Consider the following 23,807-nt stretch of genomic DNA (forward strand, 5'->3'; position numbering starts at 1 on the left):
ATCATGGTATGAATAGAATCTATGCTTCAGTGTTTTAGTATCGTACATAATGAAATTCGAATCTGTGGTTTTTTAAAGAATACTTCTGTTTGCTGAGATCAGGCAGTATGTTGTGAATGCAGCAACTTGGAAAGAGAAAAAATGTTTATGCACAAGTAAAAATAAAGTCAGCAGACAAACCAATCAAAATTTTATCTCACAACATGCTGTTGCTCAGTGGTCACCACGAGGAGGTTCTTAGTCTTGACCATTAAAAGTTATTGCAAAAGATCAATTGAAAAGCTGTACCTTTGAAATGATATATTTGCACAAATGATACATAATCAGAAAAATAATTTCCAATGTATAGTAAGCGTATGCAAAAATGAGGACTGTTTTATGCGCAGCTTTTCAAATGGTCTTGTGCAACAGAAAAATAAAAATAAAATGTTACTTATCCAACTGCTCAGCCACAGGAAAAGGTTGTTAGATGCGACCTTATAAAATTTGCAAAAAAAGTAGCAGCCGGTATCTCCGCCCTTAGAAAATTAAAGCCATACACAGACAAACACTTATCTCTATTTATAATGCCCTCGTACATCCTTACTTCACATATTGCTGTGATGTTTGGGGTGTATTGGGGGAAACTCAGTCCAAAAGACTACAAAAACTTCAAAATAGAGCTGCAAAAATTATCATAAGCATGGGCAATGATGTCGATTATTGTAACGCATTACAAGAATTGAAGTGGGAACCTCTTGAAATACTTAGAGAAAAAGCTAAAGCAAAGCTGATGCTTAAATTATTAAAAAATGCTGGACCAAATTCACTTACTAGATTGTTTACCTATAAAAAAGACATCACTGATTACAATCTACGCAATATTACAAATTGTCTAAATGATCCTATGCCTAGTACTAACTCCTTGAAGAAAAGCTTTGCGTATGATGGGGCTTCTGTCTGGAATTCAATTCCAGCAGAAATCAGAAATAGCAAAAGCGTGTCACTTTTTCAAAAGAAAATTGCTGCTTGCATTTTATGATTTAGTTTAACATGTAACTGATGGAATAAACTAAACTCTGTAAATATTTAAACTTCTCTTCTGTAGATAATTTATTTCTTAGTAAATTTTGTAATTGTTTTTGAACAAAAGCACGCCCCTTGTGGAAATCAACCCCAGTTGACAAGGCCAGCGTGTCAAAATAAAGATTTTCATTCATTCATTCATTCATTGACTTACATCAAAGTTCGGGATATTCCTGTCCAAACTGTAAGAAAGTGCTGTGGCAAGCAATTGCAAAACACCACAGTCAGAACCATTTGACTGTTGTTGCACAGGTAGAACTGATATATACTTAAAATCTTCACCAACTGAGTTCTGAACTTGCTGCTGCATGCGCAAATCATCAAAGCAACATCATGAAACAGACTGTCATACAAATTTACAAATCCTTCTTTTCCTCCAATTGAGCTTACACATACCAAATAATTGCCCCCAGTGTACAAAATCTGAAGAAAATCCACGTTAACTTTGTCAAAATTTAAATGCACTCGAAGACTTGTTCTTTGAAATCCTTGTATACCTGGATTGACTGTTTTAAAATGTTTTCGAGCACACTGTATAATAGTTTTTTAAAGACAAACATTAGGGTATTTAGTCACATCAAAGTCATGAGCAAATAGTGCTGATATTATCTCATATTTCTCGACAACAGTACAATTGGTTTCACCCAAAAAAATAATAGCAGAATCATCAAAGGCACTAGATATAGATGGAGAAGACACTTTGGGTGTTTTTGAGCTTTTTGCGGCAAGAATACTTTGCAATTTGCAATCATTACATAACAAGGACAATCTGTGATTATTTGAATAGCGCTTGTAGAATAAAAAAACTCAAATGAAAGAATTTTCAACTTGAGCGACTTTCGCTGTAGCATTTAAGCAATTTGTCACCTTTTTTAGCTTTTTCTTGACATAAACTGATTAAATTAAGCGACAATGCTTCTTTCAGAAAAATTCGTCCATTTGGCTTTTGGGCTTTTTTCGTACTTCGAATAATTTCAGCAGCTTTCTACAATGTGGGCACAGCGATGTTTTAGGGACATCAGCTAAGTTGAAAAGTTAAGTAAAGACAAGCTAAGTTGAAAAGTGAAATTGGAAACTCTGGATTTCAACAAGTTGCTGTGGGTTCATCAGAAGTTCTTCTGCAATAACAATCACCTGAAACAGAACAAACATTTCTTTTAAGTCCATCTTTTTTGTGTGCTATCTGCCGAGAACTTCTGTTAAAACACAGTTCACCCAGAAAACTGATAAGTTTTCAACCTGAGCAGCCCAGTGTTCAGCATCTGGTAAAATTCTTCCTGAGCAATTTTCGAACCATTCTGAGAAGTGCCCAAAACAACAAGATCACTGTAGGATCGCTTGGTAATACCAAGGTGTTGTCGAACGTGATAGTAATACGGGTGCTCCCCTCTTTATTACAAAACTTCCATTTTTTTAAGACATGAAAACTTTTTCTCACAATAACTGTCAAAGTTGGTCCCTTCTATGCAGTACGGGCACTTGATCTCACCACAATCAAAGCCACAAAAGTTGCATTCTCGCAAAAAAGTCAGGGTTGGCTTGAAGTAAAGGATAAACAGAATTAGTGAAAGTCCCAGATTTAGTAATTTTAAAGTTTAAGTGCTCCTGCTGTATATGTGGGCTGTGTAAGATTTAATTGCCAAGTTTTTGCGTTTAGAACCATGGACTGTTGATGCTGTGCTAAACCGAAATAAGTGGGGATACTAAATTGACTTAATTAGTGAAAGATTGCAAACGTTGAACTGGGTTTGTGTGTGTTGTTGCATGACACTTTGAGGTACCAATCCTACAAGAATGATGTCGAAAAGATGCATTGCTTTTTTGCCTGCTCTAGAGCAGGATTTTTTTCAATTAGCTTAACTTGATTAGACGAAATGCTAATTTTCACACGGTAGCATTATTGTAATCTAGCTCCAAATGCTTTGGGTCAAACAAATCCAAAATAGAGCAAATATCGCTTGTTTCATATATATAAGCATCAGCATAGGGCTCTTTAAGACTTAAACAGACTGGTTTAATCTTGCATTTATTTAAAGAGTCATAAAAGTTATCAAGTTCTTTTTGAGATGGTGCCCATGCCATGAGCACTTGACTTTAGTACACGAGAGTCTATCATTCAGCCATGATTACACTTCCAAATAAAGCAAAGTGCCAACAACTTGAGGGCGACACTCGTCTAAACCAGCCATACAACCTTAACAATGTGCGCTAAGAATACCACCACCCTTCGTAAAAATAATCCACACCTTAACTGGTGAATCGTTCATCGTTTGCGAGTGACAAACCTTCGCAATCATGACGACACCAAAACAAGAAATCTTGTCACTATAACGCTTTCTTATCATACTTGCAAGTGTATTTTCACAATAAGAAAAAGGATATTATGAATTACTTCGTCTTTTAATGAGCTTTGAGACTTCTGTTCGGAATGGGCAGCAGCCATGTTAGGTGTTAGTCCCCCCCAATGGCGACCAGCAAAGTTGTGACGTCACGTGAAACACACTATTGTTCTATCTTGTTCGGTTAGCACTATTTTCCACCCAGCAAACCACCCTTTACATTGAAATATAATATTTTACACAATAAATTAAAGATGGCGGCTAATGGCAAAGAACTAAAAGCTAAAAGAAAACCATGCGTGCACTGGTGCTAGGTCATTTTGAGATGGTGAGTAATTTTATATTTTTATAATACAGTTTTTTATATCAAAATATGAAAATATTTACAGATAAATGTTGCAGTATAAATTTTCATGCAACCACCTTAAGTTATAAACTTATAAAAAGTCAAATACACTATTTGCTGTTTTATCTGTGACTTAATATCCCTGGACTCTCTGACGAAGTAAGCATCGTAAAACTTATAGATTTTATGAACTGTATGAAGGCGATGACTTCAAAAAGGAAGCATAGTTGTAACCATTAACTTATCAAGTTAAAGTGCTATTGAAGTGAAATTTTCATACCTTGTTTTTTGACACACATTTTCTCTGTATTTTATTGATCATTTTGAGTTATCGCACACTGAATTTGATCGACGGGAACGCATCGAAATTTGCGTTAAAACATGGCACTTTCGCCTGTTTTGATGCGAATTTGACTTTGAGGGCATGACGTCATTTAAAAGACGGAAGTTCGATATTAAAGCTATCAGTTAATAAAAATATATACGAATCAGAATATTTCCAACATGACTTTTACATTTTTTATGACTTTTTTGCAAAAATCGAGTATAGTTGGTGAAAAATGTGTAATACCAATAAGCATACAACAAATGCAATTCATTTTACTTCTATAAACTTCTAAAATAAACTTATAATTCTTGATGAACTGGGTGCCGAACCATTGCGCAGTATGTGGTTTAATACACATGCAGTGTTATCAGAAATGCGCTTAGTTCCAACCTGTTATAGTTTTACAAGCTCCTCGATTAGACTTGTAATTCTCGAAGAGAATTTTTAACAATTGATCAGAAATATTTTACCGAATAACAATAAACAGTTGTATCTTTTATCTGAGCCAAGCTCGATTTTTCGAATAACTAACCCACTACATATTCGTATAGTTCACTCAAAAGACGTAAATATAATTACTTGAAAGAGTACTCATTTTCAAAGGTTCAGAAGTTCTTAAAATCATCTCATTCACACAAAGAGAATCAGGAAAATTTAACAGCTTGTGATTCGATATACTTCTATAAGAAGCGTTCATCGACAACAGGTAAAATTCTATTATATTTTTAATGCTATCAATCTCGCAACAAGCCAAGTCAATCCAAAAAGCTAACACCCATCTCAGAAGATCATAGAGAATAGAATCATGCAGCTCACATACTACAAATTTCATGAAAGATCTAAATTAATTTCAAAGGTAAGTCTTTGAAAAGGACAAGAAATAATTACACGGTACTGACTTCTCACCCATTTTGTGGAAGACGTTTCGAACACCCTGCTAATTGAAAGTTGCATCCTACAACCCTGGTGTGTACAGTCCACAAATTAAAATTTGTTTCATTTTGCGCTAAAGCAACTCTAGCCAATATTCTACATGGCTACATGGCATTAGCGGCTAAAAATAGGATTTGCACATTTGCTTGCCATATAGCTGACCTGCCTTATTTATACATTTTGCTGGTAAGCAGAATAATACCAAGAGAGGTTAACCATTGTTGCAAGTGATCTCTAAAAGTACTCTTTCCACACACGTATCGTTGTTTCCAAGGAAATTTCGAGAGGCTTACATGTTTTCACTGGGAGAACATGTTGCGCGTTGTTAATTTTAAACACAATATGTAATTGCGTGTTTTTAGTTTTAAAAGTCATCATATCAGTGGTGATTTTTTAAAAAAATCCAAGTTTCTTGGGATTATTGCAAACTTCGTCAATGGCAGCTCTTGCTCAGTACTGTTTTAATAGAGTAAAATCGAAAACGGCAAAGATTTCCAGTGAAGTGATTGAGTTGAACAAAAATTGACATATCAGAGTGTTAGCAATCACAAATCAAAACGCTGAAACTCTGTAAAACTTGCAAAAATCTTAGATTACACAGACAAAATATTTCTTTATGATCACATTTCAGTTTTCTCAATTGTATACATATCTAAGGCCTGTTTCAAACGTCGAATTTTTTATGCACCGAACACTCTAAAGACAAAAGTAAATGAGATGAACTTCCTCATTATCTTTTGTTTTAAATGCGTTCGCCTCATGTGAAGTTCGGCGTTTGAAACCGGCCTAAAATGGCTACAAACCATAAGTTAAAGTTATACGGGTAAGTGTCGCATCACTTATACATACTCAAAGTTAATCATTCATATTTAGTCTGCATGCACGCGTGACTAAAACTTCTGGGCTTTAATAATTAACATAAATGTATGGCATACTTACAAACTTGGAGTTACCATCGCAATGTAATATTGCTGCCACTCGCACCGAGTAGGCGAAAAGTGCCATTTGCAAATTGCTATTGGGTGTTTTCCATCATTTATCATTTGTTATAAGCGACGCAATACCAAAACACAGTCATTTTTCAAACATAAGATTGATATGATGAGCAACAAACTGCATTATCTTGTATATTTTTTCACTTAACCAAAGTAATTGTATCACCTTCTTTTCAAATTCTCATATAACTAAGTCAATTTATAGAAGAACATGCAAGAAGTAACACTGTATGTATGTATAATATGCAAATACTAAATTGAGAATAATTGGACGAGCAGTTTTTCAAAGTTCATTTTACAAAATTTGCATGCTAAAGGCAAGCGGTAGGCAAAGCAATTGCTTCATTTAAATTATTGATCTTTACATGTATATGTTGCAGTTGACATGAAAATTAGAATTCAGCCACTAACCAATTAAATCATGTTAACTGGAGCTTAAAGGATGTTTTCTGTATTTTGTTCAATTTGTTGCCAACCAACACAAGATTAACACATCCATTAACACTAACAATTATATGGTGTCATATATGTAGCTCTCAATCTCCCAGTGTTTGTGTGTAAGTTGTAGACAGCCCGCAATGTGGTCCTGCTATGACTGATGTAGCAAGCGCGCAAATTTGGCTATTTAAATTTCAGACTATTAGTTAGCATTATCAATTTCTTTGGAAATTTATTGTTTTCAGAGTGAGTGAAAACAAAAATTTTACATAACACAACCAAACTTGCGGGCTGGCAACGCGACTGCTTCCTATGCAAATCTTTCTGTGTTAAATCAGTGCAAAAGCAATTGATTTCTAAAAAATTAAAAATTTTAGTGCTCTGCAAATTTACATGGCAGGACTAAACTTAGTGAGCTGGCTACGCCACTGTGAATTGCTGTGTGCTTAAAACACAAATAACCTGAAAAAGATGTAATGAATAAGAAAATTCATTTAATTTTTCAATAAAAATAAGTACAATATGATGTATATAACTGGAAAATGCTCAATGATTAGCAAACGTAAAAAATACGATGAAATGAAATAAAAGAGTTTAAACTGTAACACCTTTCAAATAGTAAACCCATTCAATGTTGTGATTAAGACTAGCACTGGAAGAAGACGCAATAACCAAACGACCCATTCGCGTCGTCTTTGCATTGCTTTGATTACCCTCGAACGTGACAACAACGTTATGAACCTTTTTAGCGCGAATCGTTTCCGATGACTTCACGCTAAATACTGGATTGTCCACGAGAAAGGTAAATTGGGTCGATTGGGAAAACACGTTCTTGAACGGGATAGACGCACTTGCACCAGCCTTTATCGTATACGGTCCCTGAGGTTTGGGCGGAGCAGCATAACCATATAAGGGAAAAGTGTAGTCCCCACCCATGGGTGATGTCACCAGCAAGGTAGAGCGCGAGTTGCCTAGGCTACTTGGTTCATACGTCACTTCGACACTGACCTCAGTTCCGCCACTCGATGCCGAGGCAGCTGTTATTGAACGCTCGACATGAAAGTCAGGACTGTCCACCTGAGAAAAAATAAATATGACATCAAAATACTTATCAAAATATTTTAATTAATGAATACCATGGGAAAATGTAACTAATGAATGTCATTGGAAAATGTAATTAATGAGTACCATGGCGAAATGTAATCAATGAATACAATGGGGAAATAGTATTATATTTTCTGCTTTGATGTGCATTTGAGAAGTAGCTATATATTGCTGAAGTAAATTAAAAAAATCTCAACTAAAACGAAACACTTCATCATTGAGAAATAGCAAACAAATTGCTATTCATATTGAACAGAAAAAAAAATGGAACAAAACATGCAAGCAAAAATATTGTCCTTCAAACCCAAAACACACGTGACGTGTTGATGTTACCTTGCAAAGATACTCGACGCGTGATTTACAGAAATTTATGAAGCGACAAGTGTGACTTTGCGACGAGCCAAGGTAAGTGCGAAAATGCACTTGGTTTTCTGAACCAGCACGTGATGCTTTAAGATTTAGGTCATATTGGTAAAACCCAAGTTCTGAACTGGAGAGAGTGAGACGTCCACTCGATTCCCCAGCCTTAAGAGGCAGATAGTCAAAAGTAAAAGAACCCTAAAACGTGAATTACAATATGGTTAGAACATATTGTTTAAGCAGAAAACGAATTTTTTTAAAAAAATAATAGTGGAGCAAAAGAAAAGTTTCATTAAAAAACATCAATTGATCGTGGCCACAGATTTGCCAGGCGGAAAGCGAATTTTCAATATGATCATAATAGCCCAACATAAGACTTTTAAAAAAGCCATCACAATAATAAAATAGAGAAAGATTTATTAATAACGTTTCGTCTTTAACCTAAGACATCTATAACTTATCTCAAGTATTAAGTTAAAGACGAAACGTTATTAATAAATCTTTTTCTATTTTATTATTGCGATAGCTTTTTTAAAGGTCTTATTTTGGGCTATTATGTTCATATTGAAAACATCAATTGATGTTACATAATAACGTTCTTTATGTAACGTTGTATACAACAATTTTACATTCAGAAAATTCTTGAAATGTGGTAGGATTTAGAACAATATGATAGTGAATGATTAGTGCTGTACAAACTCAGAATTTTTAGCTCTGGCTCTAGTTATTTTATAACTCAAACACCTGTTTAGCATTCTAATGAGTATTATTAGTAAAATTACGAAAATTGTACAATCAATGAAGCACAAAAAAGCACTTACCTCCGACTGTGGAGGTATGGTGAAATTGGGCGGAAGTTGAATATCAGAAACAGTGGATGCGGTTGAGAAACTGACTTGAGTGGTCAGCGGATTGTACAAGCTGATGGCATGCGAGGTTGACTGTCGTACAGGAGTCGTCAGTTCGATGGTGGATATAATTCCAGGTGAAGTCGCTTTGAATGTTACATAGTAGAATAAGTATTCCAATGTTTGCTCGTTCTTAAAGATAATCTAAAATACGAAAATATAATCCTCAAAGCGTGAGTGTCAACCAAGATGCATTGCGCGTTAATCACTGAGTGGCGGCCATTTTGAGGGTCGAGAAAATGGAAGATTTTGTTATTGTAGTTAATGTAACTTGGAAAAACGATAATGATTAATGTAAAATAGAATTTTTTGTTTTTTCGCTAACATTACAGACAAATTAGACGACGTAGTAAAGAAATTGAATTCACTTTGTTGTAAGCTGAAAAAGTAACGATGGAAACATAAACAAAAGCGAGCAATGCATCTCGGTTGAAACACTTTCTTTCATAACAGCAGGGCATTATATTTCAAGGAAAGAAATAAAATAACTTAAAAGCGCAAAACAGCCAGATGTTATAAAACGACTTGATGTTGAAACTCAAATCCTAACTAATTATTGTAGTCTCTACATGTTATCGATATAATTAACTAACAATTTATTGTAAATCATCAATCAGGCTATTGCAAGCTGTATAATGGTTTGAAGACAAATACTACTACAATTAGAAAGACACCACAATATGTCTATATAAAATACATTCATCATCTATATTTGATGCAGTATATACAACTTTGATGAGAGCTTTAGATGTAAATGTACATGTTTAGATAAAAAGGAATTATACATGTACATATGCATGTTTAGATACAAGGAATCTATAGTTGTACATATGTTTGTTTAGATACAAAGGAATAATATATGTGCATATGTATGTTTAGATATAAGGAATCTATAGTTGTACATATGTATGTTTAGATACAAGGGATTTCTAGATGTGAATATGTATGTTTAGATTTAAGAGAACTATAACTATAGATATATATATTTAGATATAATGGATTATAGACGTAAATATGTACGTTTAGATGCAAGGGTTTACGTAGTATCTTTACAAGAAGTGATAGGAAATGCTAAAACTAAGTCGTTACGTTATTCATGTGACAGGTAAATATATGCTAAAATTGACCCTATTTTTGTTTAGAATAGACTGTCTAATTAATCTGATGTTCAGCGCAAGTCAATACACAATAAAAAAAGACTTTGTTTTGAAATTGAACAGTTCAAATCGGAAGTTTAGAACAAAAATTTAGAAAACAATCCAATACCTTGGCACTGAATGTGCCTTCTTTGTGAGCAAAAAAGTCCACTTTATAATCTTTTTTCATTTGTCCTGGAACATCAATATATTGAAGACCTTTTATTGTGGTCGAACCATCAAGTCGTTCTGGTTTGATCATTTCAATGACCACCCGAAATCTACAGGAGATAATCACAAAAAATTTCAAACAAGATTAAAAACAATAAAACGTCAACATGATAAAGTAACTTGAAGAAGAAGAAACAATTGCGTGTTTCTAAAAGGTAAAGTTTCATAAAGGAAGGTAGGATTATATTTATTGAAAGTTTATTCTGGCTTTCAACCAGTTGATTAATCAACTAATATACAGAAACTAAGTGCTTGCAAACATCCCATAACGTTAGATATCATCAAACGCCATTTTATGTGTATATTTTCCATTGCTTCATATAAATGTCATGAGTGACACTTAGACATTTTTCGTACGTATATGATGTCGCCACTTATTTTGATGTAGCAAACTTGACTTAGGGCAAGTGCTAGAACGTTAATTTAAGGGAGAGGAGGGTGTATTCAATAGTGCCCGACTTACTTCTTTTCAAAGCCAACCGTGTAAATTAGTCGAACAATTAGTGATGAAATACAAACACTACTAGTGAGTACTGTGTCCATTTGTTTTCTGAGTCTTTGAGTTGAAAATCAAAACAGTTTTCAAGCATTTTTAAATAATGTTGCTAAATATGATTTTTGGAAGATTTTATGAAAAAGATCCTAAAGTTTACACGATTTCTACTCCGACGTAATTTGAAGAAGTTGATCCCCTTGTGCATCGGAGTTGCTGCAGAGCTGGAAGATCTACCTTGTGATCTATTTTGTCATGCGCTTCAGACAGTACAATCATTATTGAAGTTGCTGAACATGGTTCAAGTGCACAAAGACATGCTACTTTAACAAGGCATAGATATAAATGTATATCATTGGTTCTCCCCAAATAATTTGTTAACTACGTCATTTTTAGTGCAAAGTTTCCATGGGAACTTTGTAGTATTGTGGTGAGTGGCGAAAATTCACACGAGTCAGTCAGTCAGTCAGTCAGTGTAAACTTTCCGGAGTGTGTCTAGCAATAACGATCATTTTATGTTTAATGATTTTTTAGAGATATATTATCAGTTTTTCAGAGATTATTAAGAGAGAATTTAACACCAACTTTAACTCACATTAAATGAGACATTTAATTGTTTCATTCTAAACTATCAATTAATATGTATATATAAATAAATTCAATTTGATGCGTTATAACAATGTATCTCCCCCCGTTTTACTTCCAGCAGCTCTATTTCTTTGAAGAAATATCTAAATGCGCATGCACCATTTTTGTGCGAACCGTATCATAAACACATGAACTTCACATGTGTCAAAACAATCAAAAAATACAACATAGCCGACACAAAGAATGTAAATCATGAGTGATTTCATAATTTATATGTTGTATACTGCATAGTAAAATAATAAAAGAATGTAATGCATGAACGACAAATGTATGATTGTGGCGTGCCAAATGTCATTATCATGTATCCACTACGTAAGTGCGCATACAAATTAACGTTCATTTACGCAATCTTATAGCAAGTTGTAGCTATTCGTCAAAAAATACAAACTGCTTAGCCTTTGATAAGCACTTCTCGAATTGAATTTTAGTTTACCATTTTTTGAAACGCCAAGGTTCGATACTAAGCTTTCTTGAAACTAATTTTATTTGCCATGATTAGGAACATTTTTTATAAGAAACTTTGCACTATCCTTGGATCCCTAGTTTTAGTTTGATTTTACCTTTGAGGCCTCTTAAGCCAATTGTTAACGGTCAATAATTCGGAATAGTCGATCTTGCATGGAACGTCACGTGAAACGTTGCTTATCGCTTTGGGTGGCTCAGAGACTCCTGTAAAGTTGTACAGCAGCCCACTTCCATCGGGAAGTGGAAAGAAAACAGATCCCTAAAATTTGAGATTGTCATTAGCTCAATACATATCGCTGCTCACAATACAACCGTTAAAAGATAGTCAGCCATTCGTTGAGCTTTTTACAAAATAGTAAATTGAATAAGGCAAAAAACAATCAACTCTTGTGCGCATTCAACAAAGTTCTATTCAACTTCCCAATTTTGTTTGACAAATCACAAAAACAAAATCATGAAACTGAGACAGACAATGAACAAGTTTTTACAGTCTGCGAATACATTCAAAAGCTTCATTAAGAAAACATTTCGAAAAGACGTTGTCCAAAACTCCATATGACAACAAACTTTACCTTTTAATTCAAGCATTGTTCTAAAGTCAAGCTTAGGACAGTTGCACGAAACCTGGACAGCGTTATTCAATAAATAGCAATTTTTTAAACTTTAAAGTGCCTATCAGCGATTTTTTTTGAAAAATTTATAGTTTTTCGGTAATAGATGCTATACATAGAGATTTTATACATACACTGGGTGCCAAAAAAATGAGTCCACTAAATATCAAATGCATATTTTAGTTTTGAACCATATCACCACTCTGTCACAACAATGTTAGGTTTTAAGTTCTCGAAAAAGCAATGTCAGTACATGGTATGTCCTTCCTTAGCTTTCAAAATGTCTTCAACTCTTTTTGGCATAGATTTAACAAGATTTTGAAGTGTAGATGGTTCAATATTATGCCAACATGTAGAGATTACATCCCATAGCCTGTCCTGGCTTGTTACGTCATGTTTCACTTTTTCTCTTTTTAACTCATCCCATAAGTGTTCAATTGGATTAACATCGGGCGATTGAGGCGGAAATGACATGAACTTCAATTCACCTTGATTTTCTTTGTTCCTTAAATAATTTGTGCACAAGTTGGAGCTGTGTTTCGGATCGTTATCCTGAAGTAAGGCAAATCTTCTCCCGCATAACCTTTTGCCAGATGGTACAGCATGCCTTTGGAGAATAGAATGGTATTGCTTTTTGTCAAGATTGCCTTTATTCTGTAAAGACTCCCAACACCATTAAAGCTGAAACAGCCCCAGACTTGAATGTTTCCACCCCCATGCTTTACGGTGGACTTGAGGCACTGACTTGACAATCTTTCACCACATCTTCGTCTCACATAAACACGGCGATTATTTCCATGTATTTCAAACTTTGATTCATCAGTAAAAAGTACTTTTTTCCAATTGTATACGCGGTGATGCTTGTATTTTTTGGCCCATATGAATCTCTTCCGCTTATTTATCGGCGAAGCAACGGCTTGGAAGCTGCAACTCTTCCGTTCAGACCACTTGCAGCCAATCTCCTTCTTACTGTTGTTCTGCTGATTGCTTTCTCTCGGGTGGCGTTAATTGACGATTGAATGTTGTTAGCAGTTGCTCGTCTGTTGCGCTAAGAACTTAGCTTTATGAACTGATCTTCTTTTTTTGTTGTTATACGTGGTCTCCCAGGTTTTGGTAAGCTGGAATAACATTGCGTCTTTTTAAATCTTTCCACGGTTCGCTGCACAGCTCCTTTGGACACTCCCAGCTTTCCAGAAACATTTCGTTGTGAGTAACCTTCGTTAGTGAGAGCAACAATTTGTCCTCTAACTCCTTCATTTAAATCTTTAGCCATTTCCCAATGTACTGCCAATGCGCTTAGATATTGTGAAATATCTTGCAAACAATTGTGGGAGACAATTTCAGGTCTCACTGCGCATTTTCAAGTGGCTACTGTAACTATATATTTCAAAAGACACATTTTTTCCAACAATTTTTCCAATATTGGAGCTGGACTCATTTTTTTGGCACCTAGTGTATATGCTATTATAAAATAAACACATTAAAACGTATGAAATGATTGGTCAATATCCGAGTTTGCATTAGCCTGTGCAAACCGATCGGAGCCCAACCAATAAATAAATCGAACAGAATTTGAAAATCAGTCATGAATACATTTTGGAAAAAAAATTAACGTTCGTGGGAAATTTGTCTGTTTTCCTTTATTGTTATAAAATATTTTTCGTGTTTGCACTGGCTTATGCAAAGCTTGAAGACGTTTGTGTGAACTGCAGAGGACGTGCAAATCTCGACATTCAGTCTCAGGCTTGCACTGATCTGCTCTCCCGTTCTCCCAAAGGTCTCCTCGGTTTGCACAAGCCTGTGCAAACACAGTAAACATCTTTTATTTCTTAAACAGCATACGCTAATATGACATATATACTGAATTTATATTGAATTGTCTTCTCAAAACCATGCTATAATAATAATTTTCTGTACCTGATGGCGCTTTCCTTCGCCTGTCATAACAAGAGGTCGATACGTTAATTCGTAATTCTTGTTCTGCTGCGGCTCAATTGTTATCATATCAGCTCCGGACCAATAAACGCCATCGATTTTCGGGCGCAATTTCCACAGGAGGTTCGTGCGGTTGTTCAACATGATGCTACGTACTTCGCGGGTACGTACATGCGTCGAGAAGTGAATAACCTGGAAATGTTTATGTTAAAGAGTCTTACGGAAATGCTATGCACGCTTGTGTTTACTTCTGGTGTTGAATTTTTGATATCTGATACATAATCTTATAGAAATAGTTTAGGTATTCCATTCTAACCAATTAAATGCGAGTGCTCTCGTCATTTCTTTTTCAATTCTAGTCCTACCACGCATAGAAGTGAGTGACTGAAGATATAGCTTTCATGATACAGGCTCACTATGAAACTAAGGAATCTTCTTAAAAATGGCCACACAAATGTAAAATGAGTTATACTTCTATAGTTTGACGACCTCGTTTCAGTGAATAATCAAGGAAATGACTAAAAAATGGAACTCTTCGGATGCATATTTGCTCTGAAATCCATGTTATCATACAATGTTTATACTCCATGAAACTAGCGTCATCCGCTCAGTACGTGAAGTCAGGCATAGAGTCACCTACGTCAAGGCCCAAAAAGCCCAAGAACACATAATTTTTGACATATCAAATACATTGCAAATGTTTTTCAAATCAATTCTACTATCTAAAAGTCAATCCCGTGACATTAATATTGGCACTTCAAGCATATGTTACATGCAGCTTTGCCAACTATCATCATAGACGAAACAGAAGATATTAACAATCTCAACACTTAAACTTTTCACCATACCTCTTTGGCAGGTGTTTGAGCAACACAGCTACCAGTAAGAACCAATTTTAAAGGATTTCCATCTTCAATCATACAGCTTACCTAATAAGTATATTTAGTACTTTTGGCATGTTTTTATATGAAATGGGTTCCCGTCAAAAGGATGCACATCAGTCAAATTGTAAGTGCGAAGAAAATTTTGCTAAGAAAGAATGAAAATACGATTCAAATATGTTGAAAAAGATAAACTGTTTTCTTCACAAAATTGTTAAAATTATTTTAAAAAGTGAAATTCTTTTCCGCTTCAAGCCAACATGACTTATGAGTAAATATTTAATTTTTGGACAGGAATTAGCCATTGAGAAAAAAACTTTGAATTTAAACTTAAATAACTTATTATGATTTTAAATAACTTTCTAAACCGGCCAGTGCCAGTGCGTATGTATTTGATATACATATTACAGATTACGAACAGAAAAATCGGAAATTTCAGTATTTTTGGCTTAGCGTTTTGCATTCATAAAAAACTTAGAGAAAAATTCAATCTACTATTCCAGCCTTATCTCGTGTTAAGAAAAGCAAAAGTCTACACGAATTTGTACCAATTTTCTTGATGGACACCATTTTGTTTACTAAAAGAAAGACTTCAGAAGTTTTTAACTTTTAACATGCGCAGACAAAATGCGCACATGAATGTATTCATTTTTACTATAAACGTTCATGTACAAATGAGATTTATTAAAATTAATTTTAGCAATGAGGCCAAGCGTGGTTTTATTTATTCACTAGCAGATTGGAAAAACCTTAAATGTGCATTGACTTTAATAAGGCATAAAACTAGGTGTAATAGCAATACAATTCTTAGTGATAACAATTGATCTTACAGTACTACACATTCGACTGGACAGAAACTAAAGTACTCGGACGCGCACAGACTAAACACGCACTCGAATTTAAAAAAGCTTGGTACAGTAAAGTCAACGACACAATAAACAGACATATCGACATATCCATCATATACTCACAAGTCACAACTAAAGAAAAGGACAAAAACTACAAACAACACCAAAACTACAACACTACACTCTTGTATTATTAACACCAATTATATTCACAATACACCAAAACCCATGGCAACGCATTTCACTCCATCCAATCACTTTATTCCACCCGCTAATCCAATTAGACGCTCTAAGTGTCTCCAAGCTAAAAGCACTTGTAAATAAATAATATCCTCATTCTGATGAAGGCTAGAAGCAACGAGTCGAAAGCACAATAAAAATCATTTAAAATCCGGAGAAACTTTTATCTTTTATGTATTAAATGCCTGGATTACCAATTTTCAAACCTATATATATATGTGTGGTGTGTCGTGGTGAGAAAAATTATAGATTCATCCCGACAAGCCTGTTTCGTGATTGCTCACTTTTAGGGATTCCTGAAGAGTGAGCAATCACGAACCAGGCTTGTCGGGATGAATCTGTACTTTGTGATTTTCTCAACACCACTACACATATTTACGCTCTGCTGTCGGGCATCGAGCACTGTTTTATACGGAGAATCATCAAATACGACCTGTGTCCCAAGTGCAGGAGTCACCATTTGTTATACACTTTGTATATATATATATATATATAAAGATAAACGTTTCTCCGGATTTAATTTTTTATATTCAATGCCTGATTACAAATTTTCAAACTTATATATATATATATAAGTTTGAAAATTTGTAATCCAGGAGGGCACATTGTTATACACTTTATATATATATATATATATATATATATATATATATATATATATATATATATATATATATTTTATTTAACAGCTGCGATGTTCGTACTGAAAAAAGATTTCAAATAAGAGAGATTAACAATCGTCTTTAAGCCTTGAGCCGCTTTTGAGACCTCGTAAAAATATTTATAAGTAAGGACCGACCTAATCGATAAATAACGTTGACTGCAGAAATTCAAAAATCATCATTAGGGATTATCAACAAAAACAATTTGTCGGTATTTCCATCATTAAATCAACTTTTACTTCCTGCATCATACAATTTTTCCCTCACCTCACTACGTAGGTCCTGACTAACTTTTTCAGGACAAAACTTCAACTGAAACTCAACCTCACTTCCCGGTGAAGAATATCCTTTGATTGGTTGTACAGAGAAGTCGGAACTCAGCTGATGAACGTTCCACGAGAACCTTGCACCAATATCACCAAGGTTTTGCATGATGACAACACGTGAGCTCTGACTTCCCAACATTACAGCACCAAATGGCACCGAGTTGCTATCAAGTTTGATATCAATGGCTTGACACGCTCCAGAGACAAGAAACACCGTTTGACTCAATCCTACACATTCGAGCAAAACCTAAAGAAATAAAAACTATATAAAGAATTAAGGAATGAAACACTTTATACTTGGTGAGTGTTTGATTTCATACTTCATCAAATTGTCGACTGGTAATGGATTTTGGTGTAACCTACGAACAACCTAGACCACACTACATAAGCTAATGGTAAAATACAAACGCTCGCATAGCAAGTTGGAGAACAGTAACTAACCATTCACTTTGGAACAACCATGTGGACAAATGAACAACCATGATGGACAAAAACATCGCACATTCAGAGAAATATATCTATAGGTTTAACAACTTCTGATGATGTCCGTGCACTTACAATATAAATTGGAATACTGACTTAGTCATATCGACTAATTTCGATTTCAAAAGTTGTCCTCATGCGCAAAATTTTTGTCCGCCATGTTTGCTTATTTGACGTCATAAGTACTACGGAAGTCGTCAAGCTAATTGTAATATCAATTGCCAGGTTGTGAATGCGTACTCGTTATGACGTCAATTTAGCAAATATGGCAGTAGAAAATTTTTGCACAAGAAGAGCAAAAACTCGCCACTTTTCACAGCTTTAAAATCAGTCTGAAAAGACCAATAAAAAAGTGTATGAAACTGCATTGGCACTGTCAGAAATGTTTTATAGAAGCGCGTTTCTTCGATCACGAGCATTTAATAGCAATAATTTAAGTAATTTCAGTTCTTACAATAATATTTGTCAGTCAGTTTCAACAACACACCTCCTCGGTGAACTGTGGAATTCTCATAGTTGGCGTAAACGCCACGTGCACATTGCAGGTGCCACCGTTTGGTTGAAGCGTAATTTCAGAAGACGGGGACACAGTGAGAACAGGTGAATTTTGGAGAAGCATCTTTGTCGGCATAATGGCCAGGACAAAGGAAATTGTCGCCGCGCTATTATTGCTCAGTTTCACAACGCGTTCCACTGATTGACCAATACGGAGGGATCCAAAGTTAATCTTTCGATCCTCGGGATTACAAACGTCCACCTAAATTATGGAATAAAATTATGTTACGATTCACAATAGGGTATTGTATAAATGCTTAATTTAGACCATAAGTGGGGCCGTCATCTCCTGTATAACTACAATTTTGCTATTTGAATTATATTTTCATTGAAGAGAATTCTTAAAATGAAAGTGAAATCTTTCGAAAAAATTACTCGTGTAACTTTTCATTCTCAAGATATTGAAGCTTGTGATGTCTGATTCATACAGCCAGCGACAACACATTGTATCATGAGAACATGAAACTAAAGAATAATTATAAACTTGCAGAAAGACATTGTGCTATGTGACGTCACTAGCTGTGTAATAAGTTAAGAAAGAAAAGAGATTGGGCTACACTTTTTTAGATAATCCAATTTCGTTTTATGACTTTTTTCAATGAAACTATAATTTTAATCGACCAATTTTCGTTTTAAATGCATTTTAAATATATTACTAATATTATTTATACGTTGAACGCTAATTTATTTGACACTCGACATTAATTATTTTATATACTTTTTCTCACAAATGAAAAGAATGAAATTTTTTCATTTTCACAGGAAATTGTACATAAAAGCACAAGTACTACAGATGTTCTCAACACTTATAACGTGAAAAATTGCCAACTTAAATAATAAGAATATAAAAAGATACAGAAAAACAAGCACTGACACTATGAGACACATTCACTTTATCACACCTTAATCTCGGTGCCCTGTCCGAACACGTCAACAGTTATTGTTGAGAGACCGTTGATTTCGAAAGGGATAACCTCGTGGTAGTCTTTATATTCTCGTGGATAGAAGAGAATATCAACGTTTGCACTCTGACCAGGCCCTAACACTGTAGACTTGAATTTCACTTCGAGAAAGGCCGTGTTCGCGTATTTGCAAAGAACGCTGCAATTAAAAAAAGGCAAGCAGTATTTTTCAAAACTTAAATCAGCATAATGGCAGCCAAAAATTGCATTTTCTGACCCATGGAGCGCTGAAGTAGCTGGTCACAGTTAAACAAGTAATCTAATTAAAATACAGCTTGTTTCTAAACATACTGCTCGTTTTTTTACTGCATGGTTTGAATAACAATATCACTATTTAAATCTGTTGACAGTTGACAATTGGCACGCAGGACTGCATGCTTTATTCAGGGCGAATCCGGGCAAATCCAGTATCATATACGTTAACGATGATTTGTAATGTGAAAAAAGAAGTAGACAAAACGATTCAGAAACTAGATTCAGTGTAGGAGGCGATCAAATAATTCACATATGTTATAAATTATACCAAAAATCATTACCAGCCGACATTTTGAAAAATGTAATAAAAAACAAATTCCGAACATGTTAGCATTTATTGAGCACGCAGAGCAAGCTAGCTTATTCCACACCGTAAGCAATGACTTCCTTATACTCCAACAAAGTATCCGTGACTCAAAAAAGAGAAAACTGTTTAGGTAATATTAAATAATATAAATTCCTCGCAGTAAATTGATCTTGTTTACCTTATCTCTTTACTATCACTGTTCGTAATGGTCAAAGTTTTTTTCTGAGGTGCAACTCCAGCTCGGTACAAAAAGCAAGGACCAAAGTCCCATCGCTTAAACAAGAATTGTAAAGCTGGACGGAGACCTGAACCTGTGATTTCGATGACATACGTAGGACCGTTTGTAACCTGTGAAAGTGATGTGTAACTGTGATATGATTTATAAATAATAAAGCACTTTACAAATAGCTATGCCGTATGTGTTTGAAGCGCAGAAGAATTTACATAAGTAATACAGTATATTCAGTGGTCTCGCTTAGTCAAAAAAGTAAAAAATAACACTTTAATTTCAAACCAACCAACCAACCAACCAACCAACCAACCAACCAACCAACCAACCCATCAACCAACCAACCAACCAACCAACCAACCAACCAACCAACCAACCAACCAACCAACCAACAAACCAACCAACCAACCAACCAACCAACCAACCAACCAACCAACAAAAAACCCACTGACCAGTTGACCAACCGACCAACCAACTAACAAACCACAAAGCAAACCTAGAAATGATATGGAAAACAGACAGTTTCCAATTTCTAAAAAAACAGTTAGCCTAGGTATAGGCTACACACAACACAAAAAAAGAAAACAAAGAGAAAAGGTGGATAATAAGAGGTAACATTAGTAACAAAAAATACACAAAAAATATGAAAAGACAATTGAGGAGTATAGAGCACAAATCAACGTAACACAGCAGCCAAAAAGACACACATCATGGAGTAAAATCTCACCTTCAACAAAAGCGTGCAGTCGTGTAAAGTTGACTTTCCTGGAGGACAGAATGTTAACAAGCATCTTTTACGAGAATTACGTTGAACAGTTCCACTGTCAGGACTAATTGAAACAACTCGCTTGCTGGACTTGTGTTTCCACTTGCTCTTGTTTTCTAAATGCCAGTTGAAGTCAAAATTGAATTTGCCATTGTTGATGACGAACAGTTGCCTCAAGCAACGCTCATTTACTTCAACCTAAGACGGGAGACGACGGAAAGGTTTAAATTTTTTTGCACAAGATTCTTCACTGTGGTTTAAAAAGCTGCATCAAAAGGACCTTAAGAAATTTTCGTTCTGTGATAAATTCAATGTTTCATCACAATGCTATGCCCACACGTGAATAAAGTATAATGTAAACTACGTACATAAACAGGGTGACCCCAAAAAAAAACCACCGCAAACAATAGCCGTCACCTATAGTTGGAATTTAAATAGCCAAAGCAATAGTTATTTCAGAATAGTTAGTGGATAACTAAAGTTAATTACACGTAACCAGTCAACATTTTGCATGCAAGTGCGTCCGCTCTTTGTCTTGGGCATTGAAATTTTAACAATAGGAGACGGCTATTGTTTCCATTTTGGGAGACACCCTGTTTTACATATATTGCTGTTGCTAGCGCAAAAAATTTTCAGGGAATTTAGCATAACATCTAAGAGCAAAACACAAGCAGTAAAGTACCAGTGGCATAAAAGAGTCAAGCAATGAAATTTCACTATAGGTTAGTTTAAAAAATTCTGCTTTTTATTGACCCTGTAGGTATTTGAAACATATTTGATATGCAAGTGTAGACAACGAGCCTTTGAAAATGGCTTTAACTTACTTCACCAAATTGAATTCTGTTGGTACCAGATGATGTGAGTTCCACTTTACTTCCAAGAGAATCCTCACAAATCAAGGATACGCCTATTGCAAATCCTTCAGCCTTCACGTTGAGTGTCAGGGGAACAGTCTTCTTCTTCACACGACAGATTACATTGAAATTCACTTCTTTCGCAGATGACGGAGTGAAACAAAGTTTGATGGGCAGCCTTCAAGGAACAAAACGTGAAATTGCCATATTGACATCCAGTCAATTACTTTTCTTCAATAGCAATGATGAATTGGCTAACGGCAGTCAGTTGCACAACAAAGTGGCCCTACTGTATATTTCTCTATAGACTGTGTCTAAAACTTGCGGGTTGGCTTCGGTACTGTAAAGGACAGCAACATATGAAACATACAGTGGATACATTTCGCTGTCAAACTGGCTGCTGTTAGCCGTTTCATTATTCCTATTGGTCAAAAAAAGGAATTGACCGGCTGCCCCTATGGTAATCACATACGTAATAAGATACGCGTGAAAAAAAATTCAATGGAGTGGTTTTACTATAGATTCAACATACTGTGTCTAGAACAAGTGCTAATAAAAGGACAAGGAAACTCTCCACAAAAAGGATAAACAAATATCTGTAAACTGAAGCAAACTTGAAAAAACAACTGCAATGAGGGAGAACAGAAAACGAGAAAACTTGATAGAAAAGTGAAAGAAATGAATAAAACGAACAAAAAATGTGTTACAGAATGCATAAAACAGCCTTTCCTCCCAAACAGAAGCAAGTGAAGTCAATGCCAAGCGTTTTTTACTGTGAGACTTAAACGAGAACGATTCTTACAGTTGTTATAATCTACAAGAATGCACAAATGACGATATTAAAGAAACAAAGAAGGCAAAACTATTGAGGGACTAAAATGGATGCGCTTATCTGAAATCTAGATGGATATAAAAGTCACAATTCTGTATCGACTGACGACTGGTAAGTTTACTCGGGATTAAAACGCATGCCCAAGGAAACTGTTTTCGTGTTCCATAGAAAAAATTTTTCTCAGTTTACCCGACGATAATCATGAAGATGTTTATTTCAGAATGAAAGCAGTTTTACAAAAAAAGTCAGCGTGACATGAAACTACCTGCATCATGCAGCAGTTACCTCGATTTGGCCTGAATAGAGCCAGACATAGGTTCGACAAACAACTGTGCAGCATAAGCATCGGTGCGACACGAATCCTCGTCAAATGAAAAATTAAATGCCTTCTCTTCTTCATTTGCCAAGTACACAGTTTGCTGTGCTGGAAAACCTTGACAATTATAAAAAAAAAGATGTTTACATATGCATCATATTGTAGTTCATTTTGATAGAAAGTACGTGTATTCAGTAAAGGCACTAAGAGTTCTTTTAAACAGTTCTTTAAAGAACTATTGCGTGATTATTTTGACCGTATACCATGGTATTCTCTCTTTTTAAAAGCATATATGAATATCGACTTCCTCGTTTTAGCTACGTGCCTGTGACCACCTTAGATAAGTGATCTATAGAAATATGGTCTATTTTTAACAGTTTTTGTCGTTTTACCACACGACAGAGAATCAAATTCATATTCCATGAAAAGCACGTCCTTAGCAATGTTCGGGGCTTCTTTTGTGCACAAATTGCGTCGATCGTAAGAGAAATTCGCAATATTATTGTGTCGATGTTTCAGTCGTGAAGTGTCAGGACAGCTTCTAAGTTGGGATTTCTTATGCAGATCGATAAATTATACTTTATCTTAAACATAGGAGAAAGAATGAAAAGAGCGTTATAATCTATTATTTTAAGTTGAATTTGTCATGGCAACTCCAAACGACAGGACGAGAGGACATTCTGGGTCGAAGTATTTCACATTGTCTTTCAGTTCTATCCATTTGGCTTTGTAAACCAATTATTTGTTCCAAACAAAAGAAAAAATAAGGTGTGTGTTATTTGTTATATTTATACCATAAGGCACGGTGGCGCACAAAGGCAACGTCAATGTCAAATCATCACACCAAATTCAAATTCATCACACCAAATTCAAATTCATCACACAAATTCAAATTAATCACACCAAATTCAAATTAATCACACCAAATTCAAATTCATCACACCAAATTCAAATTC

The 23,807-nt window shown here is 35.0% G+C and overlaps 1 protein-coding gene across 1 annotated transcript in view; it reads right to left on the minus strand.

Annotated features, from left to right (window-relative positions):
- Positions 1 to 6,918: 6,918 nt before the first annotated feature.
- The window catches only part of LOC124435893 (hydrocephalus-inducing protein-like), a 103,326-nt gene continuing 86,437 nt past the window's right edge, over positions 6,919 to 23,807 (minus strand). The window contains 14 exon segments of the mRNA XM_046985826.1: positions 6,919 to 7,521; positions 7,882 to 8,106; positions 8,730 to 8,960; positions 10,083 to 10,233; positions 11,885 to 12,048; positions 14,318 to 14,527; positions 15,184 to 15,264; positions 17,234 to 17,539; positions 18,263 to 18,532; positions 19,233 to 19,431; positions 20,033 to 20,202; positions 20,811 to 21,047; positions 21,674 to 21,881; positions 22,821 to 22,968. Of these exon segments, the coding sequence (XP_046841782.1) occupies positions 7,039 to 7,521; positions 7,882 to 8,106; positions 8,730 to 8,960; positions 10,083 to 10,233; positions 11,885 to 12,048; positions 14,318 to 14,527; positions 15,184 to 15,264; positions 17,234 to 17,539; positions 18,263 to 18,532; positions 19,233 to 19,431; positions 20,033 to 20,202; positions 20,811 to 21,047; positions 21,674 to 21,881; positions 22,821 to 22,968 (3,083 nt within the window). The 3' untranslated portion in view covers positions 6,919 to 7,038.

This window comes from Xenia sp. Carnegie-2017, unplaced genomic scaffold, assembly GCF_021976095.1.
Source record: "Xenia sp. Carnegie-2017 unplaced genomic scaffold, XeniaSp_v1 HiC_scaffold_16, whole genome shotgun sequence".
NCBI classification, from domain to species: domain Eukaryota; kingdom Metazoa; phylum Cnidaria; class Anthozoa; order Malacalcyonacea; family Xeniidae; genus Xenia; species Xenia sp. Carnegie-2017.